Genomic DNA, 8,857 nt, shown 5'->3' with positions numbered 1-8,857 from the left:
GGGGGTTGGACTGGATGATCTCCTGAGGTCCCTTCCAACCTCAGCAGGGGCTGGACCATGGATCTGACTTGGTGGGCAACCTGCTTTGCTGTGTGAAGATGTTACTTGCTCTTTGTAGTATTTATCCCTGGAAAAAAAAAAATCCTGATCTTGTGTGGAGTAAGTGATTCTCAGGGCTGTGAACTGAGTCAGGCCCAAGGTGGCTCTGGCTCTGTGGTGCCTGGTGGGATGCCTGGAGAAGAGCAGAAGAAACTCACGATGAACTCTCAGGCTCCAGTGAGCAGCTGCTTGGGTGGTATCTGTTTGACAGTGATTCTTTTCCTCCCTAAACTCGTCCAGTGCTTTCTGAACCCCTGTGAACTCTTTTCCTCCACAGTACGAGCTCCAAGGATGTGTTGTGTGAAGAACTACCTCCTACCTAACCTCCTCTTAAACTCTCTTTTCAGTTTTGCATTACAAATAGTCAGTAATCACAACTTTCTCTGCTCTATATTCTCTTTCCTTGGTTATCTTTGTGCTGAGGAGTTTCCTTAGGAAGTGTCCAAGGGGAAAAGCTGTTACCCTTGTTTTTCTGTGTTCTCCAGCTCCCATAATCATCTTCAGGTGAACATTAACATCGCTTAATGGAGTGTAACAAGCACCACCTGTCCTTCTGCTTAAAGATTGTCTCATAGATGTGAAATAATTTGGGTTGTTTTCCTGCAGTGCTGACAGGCTTGATGTTGGAGAGCAGTTGTGAGCCCAGCAACCTGTGACTGTGGGAGGAAACCAAACCAAAGCAAACGTAGCTGCTTGTCACCTTGTGGGTAGACCACGTTTTTAAATGCACTGGAGCTCGCTTGCTTCAGTCTGGAGGGGAGGGGGACAAGGCAGGGGAGAGCTGTTTGCAAACCCCAATTCCTTCAGCAGTAGTGAAAGAGGGTTTACTAGTCTGGGTGCTCTTCACCTCCCTCTTCCCAACAGATTTTCTACCAAAATCAGCTGGATGTGAATCCTGTTGTTTCAATTTCTGAGCCGTGTCCAGATGAGGTTGGGAGTGGTGAGTGGGGAACAAGCAGCGTGTGAACACTGGGACATGGTGAGTGCAGACAAGGGAAGTTGTCATCTCAAAAAAACCCCCAAAACCATAGCAGCAGGTAAAGGCAACAAGTTTTCTTTGTTCTGAAAGCAGGTTGTGCTTGGAGAGGGGGTGAAGGAGAAGTGAGCCGTGCAGAGCAGCACCGGGGCTTGCCCGTGCCCAGGGTGGGGGTGCAGCAGTGCCAGCCCGGGGCCAGGAGGGACTGAAAGCAGCAGATCTGTTTGGGGAGCTGCTGCCCGGTGATTGATGCCCTTTTGTTGAGTTACTGGTCAGGAGAAGTGAAGGAGAAGAGCTTATCTGAGAACTTGTGTCTGATGGTGAGAGGCTTTGGCTGGTGGTTCTCCCTCCCCCTTCAGCGGCACCATGAACTCTCTCGGGTTTTCTCGAGCACGCTTGGCTGGGTGCTCTGCCCCGAAGCAGGGTCCTTTGAGACCTCTCACTGTTCTGCTTCCTGGGGCCTCTTGTCAAACTCATCCTTTGCCTTCTGGTCCCTTCAGCTCCCAGAATACCTCAGTGCTCCCAGGGGGTTGTGGCCAGTAGGACCAGGGCAGTTCTCGACCCCTGCACTGGGCACTGGTGAGGCTGCAGCTCGAGTGCTGGGTTCAGTGTTGGTCCCCTGAGTCCAAGAAGGACATGGAGGTGCTGGAGTGTGTCCAGAGAAGGGAACGGAGCTGGGGAAGGGTCTGGAGCACAAGTGTGCTGAGTTTCTTTGCTGCAAGGGTTCTGAGGCATTGGAAGGGGTTGCCCAGGGCAGTGGTGGAGTCCCCATCCCTGGAGGGATTGAAGAGTCGTGTAGACACAGTGCTGAGGGACATGGGTTAGTCATAGGGGACTGGTCAGTGTTGGGTTCATGGTTGGACTCGATGAGCTTAAAGGGCTTTTCCAATCCAGGCCTTTCTGTGTGGTTATTCTTTTTCCCCTTCAATGTTGAGCTCAAACATGTGGGAGGGTTGGGAGATGTTGCTGGCCAAGCCTGAATCTGTCAAGCTCAGACTAACAAGCGAGGCCCGATGTGGTGGGGGAGCGATTGTATCTCAGCTTCAGAGCCTGGTTAACAGCTTTGTGTTCCTCCACCACCTCTCCCACTGCTGCTGTGGTCACTTGTGCATCAGTTCACATGGAAGCAGAAGCTCTCCAGGGCAGATCTCAGTCAGTGCTGGAGGGGTGGAAGGTCTGGCTGGGCATGGCCTGTGTTCAGTCTTTCTGCTCGTGGTCTTTGGGTCCTGAAGCTAAAGCACTGCTGCTCTGCTGCTGCACCTATTTCTAGAGAGGTCTCCAAGCTACTTGGTTGCTTTAAAATAGGTGTGTGATCTTCCCAGCCAGAATGCAGATGTTTCCAGACACAAAACAAGGCAGGCAGGATGAGGGCAGCCAAGTGCAAAGTGAAAAATAAGATTTTGGGGGGTTTTTTGCAGGGTCAAAAGTCTTCCCAAGTCTTTTCTAAGCAGAAAAGAGTTTTACAGGTGGACTGGACCAGCTGAGCAGATGTCACAGCTGTGATCTGGCATGTGATTTCACATGTTAAATCTTGGGTCTGTCAGGAGATTAATGTGATGATACTTGAGCAGATTGTGTCCCTTTATATGACAGCAGACACGTTCTTCCAGCTCTGGAGACTTCACAGAAGTCTGACCTTCCGGCACTTTCGTGCTGTAACCTGTCCAGTTTGATACCTGTACAAGAATGTTGGGCTTCTAGAAATGGTGTGTTGATGAGGAAAATCAGTTTGTAAGTGTTTGAGAAGTGGCAATGATGTGATTTTACAGAAGTCTTGGGACAGCACACGCTGAGTGAGTATCTCTAGACCATTAAAAGAGGATATTTAAATGAGCTGGATGAGGGACCTTTTACAAGGGCAGGGAGTGACAGGACAAGGGGTGATGGCTTGAAAGTGGCAGAGGGGAGATGGAGATGAGATGTGAGGAAGGAATTGTTTGGTGTGAGGGTGGTGAGCCAGTGTCCCAGGTTGGCCAGAGAAGCTGTGGCTGCTCCTCCCTGGAAGTGTTCTCGGCCAGGTTGGATGAGGCTTTGAGCAACCTGGTCTAGTGGAAGGTGTCCCTGCTGCTGGCAGGGGGGGTGGGGCCGGATGAGCTTTAAGGTCCTTCCAACCCAAACCAGTCTGGGATTCTGTGATGTGTGTGGTGTGACTCTAAGCAAGAGGCAGTTTTTGTTCTTCAGTTTGATAAAAATCAGAGCAAAGGCCTCACCCCGAGCAGTCATGTGTTAGGGGCGGTGGGCTTGGTCTGTGTGAGCTGCTGTTAACACAGCTGTGAGACAGCTACTTCCTTTCTGAACTGGAGCTGACTGGCCACAGGCAGATTTTTCAATAACAAGCAAGAAAAAACTGAAGTGTGGGTTGAAGAGCAAAAAAAAAAAAAAGTACTAATAGCTAAAAATCTAGGTGGAAACAAGGTGGGCACAATTCATCATGGGATCACTGACTGTGGGACACCATGGAGTTGCAGTGAGGAAAACCTCCTTGCAGAGGTTATTCTAGTCTTGGGGTCGCTCTGAACAAACCCTGAAAGGGGAAATGAGAGAAGCTTTCTGATAACAGGATCCCAGCAAAGTATTGAACAAGCTTATGGCTTATGTTTTTCTGCCAAATAACGTGACTCTGATTCTGGCAGTGTTTTTATTTCCAGGTGTTTGAAGCCATGGCTATCCTGTTCGCTGTCGTGGCGAGAGGAACAACCATCCTTGCCAAACATGCCTGGTGTGGAGGAAACTTCCTGGAGGTGACAGAGCAGATCCTGGCAAAAATACCATCTGAAAACAACAAACTGACCTATTCACATGGGAAGTGAGTGGTGTTTCTTCTCTGGGTGTGGGAGGAGAGCCTGGTGAACGTGCAGGAGGACAGGAATAAATGGAGTGCAGCCACGTCCACACATACAAAACTGAGTTTTCTATTTATATACAACTCCAAAGTGAGTTGAAGAGTGCTCAGCTGTGGATATCAATCTGTTGGAGTCACAGAATCATGGAATCACAGCCTGGTTTGGGTTGGAAAGGACCTTAAAGATCATCCAGTTCCAACCCCCCTGCTGTGGACATGGTTGCCAACCACTAGACAAGGTTGCCCAAAGCCTCACCCAACCTGGCCTCCAATGCCTCCAGGAATGGGGCATCCACAGCTTCTCTGGGCAACCTGGGCCAGTGTCTCACCACTCTTGGGGTGAAAAATTCCCTCCTCACATCCAACCTGAATCTCCCCTCTCTCAGTTTAAAACCATTTCCCCTTGTCCTGTCATTATCTGCCCATGGAAAAAGTCTCTCTGCTATTTGGCTTGTGGAGTCTTTTGCTGGCTTTTCTGAGGCCTGAAGGTGGCTTTAGTGAAGATGTCACCCTTCCCAGATCACTTGGAGATCCTGCTTGCTTTAAGATAAGTCATTCTGGCAGATGTTGGAGAGTCATCCTGAGCTAGCACGAATCCAGTCTGTGGGACTATATTTCCAGCCCACTCCTAAATCTTATTTCATTGTCTTCTTGTTTATAAGAATACAGAACCTGAGCTGTGCCCTTGGAGCTGTGCAAGGCACCTGCTGTGCAGCATGTGCATGAATTTGCTTCTATTCTGGACTTTGTACGAGGGTCCACATGCTTCCTGGGGGAGCTTTTGGGAATACACAAATGCCAAAGTGAAAGGATACACAGAGTTCTTAATTAGGAAAAAGGAAAAAAAGGTGTTTGTGTTGCTTTTTTGCAACTCTGTTCCTATTTTGTCCCGTACTTATCAGATGAATCCATCACCTGCTGGAGCATCAAATGGTGACGTAATAAAAAAGCAACAGCTGAAGCCGATGAGTTGAACTAGAACGTTCTGATCAGTTCTGGTTTGGGTTTAGTTGTGGACAAACTAAGAGAATTTTTCTTTCTGGTGGGCCTAAAACAACAGCTTGGTTTCATTTTAATGAGCAAAGATTGCTTTGAACTGGTTTGCACTGTTTTTCAGGCTACTGAGGGCTGCATTTAACTGGCATCTGTGTTCACTCAGCACCACCAAAGGCATCTTTACACCAGTAGCTCGCCTCGCCACGTGACTCAAGCCTGTTCAGCCTGATTATTGTTCTGATTCATTTTCTGCTGTGGTTGCTTTTGTCTTTGCGATGAAAACCAGAAGCAGCACAACCCCAGTGGTCATACAAACAAGGCTAAAGAAGCAAGTCAGTGTAGCAGCGAGGTTCATTAAATACTTGCTATCTTTCTGGTCACTCTAATTAACTGCAGCTCTTGTCAGATGTGAATTAGTGCATGGATGGTTGTTGATTAGGATTAGACATAAATTTTACCCCTGGGTATTCTGTCAGGGTTTTGTTTTTACAGGTAAGTAGCTGGAAGATCATAGAACTGAAGTTGTTTGGCAATTAAATGTCCCACAAAGTTATTGCTAAGCGTGGAGTGCTGTGAAGTACCTGAGGCCAGTGATAAAGAATCACTTTATGAAGAATAAGATAAAAGAATAAAAAAATATAAAGAATAAAGATAAATAAGAATAAAAGATAAAGAATAAACATCTCTAATTTGGTGTAGCTTATAGGAATGGAAACCCTGAACAAAGATGTCTGGGATACGTTGGCATCTGTGTGATTTCCTGTAGAGTAACTGGAGTTTGCTCTTCTATTTCTCCACCTCTTGAAGGCCCTGCAAGCAGTAGTATCTTCTAGAAAATCAGTCCTGTGGCAGCTCCAAATGACCTTTTTTTTTTTTCTTTTTTCTTCTCTGCAGTTATCTGTTTCACTACATCTGCCAGGACAGGATTATATACCTCTGCATCACAGATGATGTAAGTATTTTGGTTCCAGCTATTGCACAGACAGGCTTCTTGCAGGTTTTGGCTTTTTTTTTGTATCTTTATGTCAAAGCAAATCAATAGTGGGTACTCATCTGAGGTGCCTTTTTTCCCAGTGGCACTACTACTTGTGTTCTCGTTCACATCACTTACAGCTTTGAAGTCTAAGCCTGGAACTCAATGTGAATAGTTAGTTTTGAGGTGAAGTCCTTGTTTTTGCCTAGTTTCTCTCTTAGCAGCCCCAGTGCAGTAGAATCTAGATGTAGAGGCTGGCCTTTGTCAATGAAATATGTGTAAATACTTCTCAATTCTGGAAATGTTGAAGCAGAAACTTCTCCCTCACTGGAAAAAGATACCAGGCACAGAAGTAGAAATGTGAGTGTCCCAGTAAAGTCTGCTGCCAACCAGTGTCTGGGATGCTGAGACTGAAATATGGCTGCTGTTCAGTGCCAGGATAACCAGTCAGATCCCACAGTGTGAGGTGCAGTGTACCTGTCAGGAGCTGGGAATTAGAGTTTCTCTACAGCTGGCCCCGTGCCCTGTGTACACCTCATTGCCCCTGACTTGACACAGCTCTGGATGTTGTCTGCTCTCTTCTTTCCAGGACTTTGAACGATCCAGAGCCTTCAACTTCCTGAATGAAATCAAGAAGAGGTTTCAGACCACGTACGGCTCAAGAGCACAGACAGCTCTTCCCTATGCAATGAACAGCGAGTTCTCAAGTGTCTTAGCTGCACAGCTGGTGAGATCTCTTGCTAAATGAGATTTCCCCAACAAACCAAACCTCTTCCCAGAAAGTTTCCTTGTGTTTTCTCACTCGGGACTGAAGCACCGTGCTGAGTCTGGGTATAAAGCCAGGGGAGTTGGCTGTTCCCCCCATGCTTACCCTGTAGCTGAGTTGCTTTGCTACTTCAGTGGTAAAAATGGGTTGGGGTTAGTAGTGATGCATTGACTGTTTGTACAAGGTTGGAGATTAGATCTGAACGTTGGGAATATCAAACCTAGTTCCAGTTGACCATCCAGTGCAAGCTAACATCACTGTCAGGAGCAAGAGAAATGCATGTTACTCTCTTTCTATTCAACTAAACTTCAGATCTTGAGTATCTAGCAAACCCAAACTGCCTCTCACTTCTCCCCTTCTTATTTACATGGCAATTTCAGTGGCATACTGCTGGAGCATTTGCTTATGGTACCATGTCCTCTTCAGGAGGAGAGAAAACTGGGCTTGGATTACAGTCAAGTGCTGTATGCAGAATCACGGTGGACTCTCCAGTGAGCTTGCACAGAGGCTCCAGGAATTTCTGTTCCCAAGATGGATAGGAGGTTAAAGAACAGGATATATGACTTGAGAAAGGTCCCACATTCTCTGAGTTGAGATTTGCCTTGAACCCTTCCAAATCCAAAATGGAAAGTGTGAGGGTGTTACAGAAGTGAGGGGAATATCTATTTCACCATCAACTTCCACTTTCCAGCAGAGGCTCTAGTGGTGTTTAGGACAATGCTGGATTCCAAATCTAGGGGCTGTAGGCACTGTGGTCTTTGGAAGCTGAGCTGCTCCACTAATGTGATTCCAGTCTGGAAGGAAGATGAAGCCCATGTCAGTGGGGTGCATGTCAGGCACTGAACAGCAGCAGGTGAAGGGCTGTGGCACAGCCAGCCTTGGCACGGCGCGGTGGGGAAAGCTGCTGTCAGGGACCTGCCTGCAGCAGAAGGTATCTTCTTGCTCACTTCTCCAGTGGTGCCAGTGCCAGGTGAGAGCTCGGTGTGCTGGTGGGATTGTGGTGGCACCCCTCTCTCATGGTGGGAGAAGGGAGCAGCCTGTCCCAGCTTCACCACTGGCAGCACTGGCGTCGTGCTTTCAGTTGCTGGAACTGGATGGCACCGCTGCCCTGCTGTGTTCTGGCTTGTGCTGTCTGGTTTGATTGGCCCTGGTGACAGCTCAGCTGTTGTCTTTCAGGCTCATACAGAATGCTGGCAATATTTTTAGGAAATTTCCAGGTTTTAGAAGACTCAATCTAGCTACTCAGACTCCTGAAGGGAAAGGTTGGGCTGGAATCCGCTCCCCTCTCAAAGCACAGGAGTGATGTGCTTATTTTGCTTCCCACAGGAATCTGATACAGCCCTGATACTCCCATCCCATTTTCCCAAAAGCTCTTTGCTTGCTGTGGATTGTATTTGAGGTGCAGCAAAGCCCACAGCTGCCAGGCAGGAGAGGTTTGAAGTAGCTGTATTGCTTTATGTGCTTTATTCACAGCACTATATGGATATAGCTTCTGAAGTGTTGGCATTTCCCTTCAGTCCTCTATAGACTCTGAGCTGAATTTCACAGAACACTTTTTCTTAATGCAGCGTTGACTTGGGGTCTGCAAACAGCACCCCACCCCCTCAGTGGGGTTTTTTTTGTAGGGGAGAGGAGGAGAAAAAGCAGAGAGCAGATGCTGTAGGTGTGGGACTGAAAAGCAGCTCTGAAAAGATGAGCTGTTAACACAGAGGGAGTGTTGCAGTCTGCACTTCACTTCTCCCTGGTGTTTGCTCTGCAGTGAGAGATTTCCAGCACCTGCAGAGAAAACAGGCCTGGGGAAGCACAGCCCTGTTCCTAGATGTGATATCACATTAAATAACAAATTCAGATGGAAAATAGAGAAGGAATAAATAACTGCCCAGTGACTCATATGATCAATAGCTGCACAAAGCCTCAGGCTATACAGTCTGTGAGGAAAGTGGTTTGAATCTGCTATTGAAGACTCTTGAGTGTCCTTAATTGACTACAAACAACTTCATAACCTGAGCAATGTTGGTTTGGGGTGGTTTGTTCTTTTTTTTTTTTGTTTGAGCTGTCCCTAGAATTAAGGGTAAGATGTCCTTGGAATATTGGCTTTCAGAGCTTGGACACAATCTGTATCTGGGGCAACTACAACTGATGCTGTTCACGTGGTGTAGGAGGTTCTCAGTTTGCTGAGACTCTCAATTTTATTGAGCACGGTAG

At 47.3% G+C, this 8,857-nt stretch overlaps 1 protein-coding gene across 1 annotated transcript in view; it reads left to right on the top strand.

Annotated features, from left to right (window-relative positions):
• Positions 1-3,735: 3,735 nt before the first annotated feature.
• VAMP7 (vesicle associated membrane protein 7) overlaps positions 3,736-8,857 on the top strand; it is a gene marked incomplete at its 3' end in the record, with an annotated part of 8,067 nt that continues 2,945 nt past the window's right edge. The window contains exons 1-3 of the mRNA XM_010168337.1: positions 3,736-3,881; positions 5,808-5,865; positions 6,476-6,613. Coding sequence (XP_010166639.1) covers positions 3,736-3,881; positions 5,808-5,865; positions 6,476-6,613 — 342 coding nt within the window. The remainder of the gene's footprint in view (positions 3,882-5,807; positions 5,866-6,475; positions 6,614-8,857) is intronic.

Source organism: Antrostomus carolinensis, unplaced genomic scaffold (assembly GCF_000700745.2).
Source record: "Antrostomus carolinensis isolate BGI_N321 unplaced genomic scaffold, ASM70074v2 scaffold48975, whole genome shotgun sequence".
Lineage (NCBI taxonomy): Eukaryota > Metazoa > Chordata > Aves > Caprimulgiformes > Caprimulgidae > Antrostomus > Antrostomus carolinensis.
Note: the sequence above shows the minus strand (reverse complement) of the source record. Positions and strands in the feature narration are given on the sequence as shown.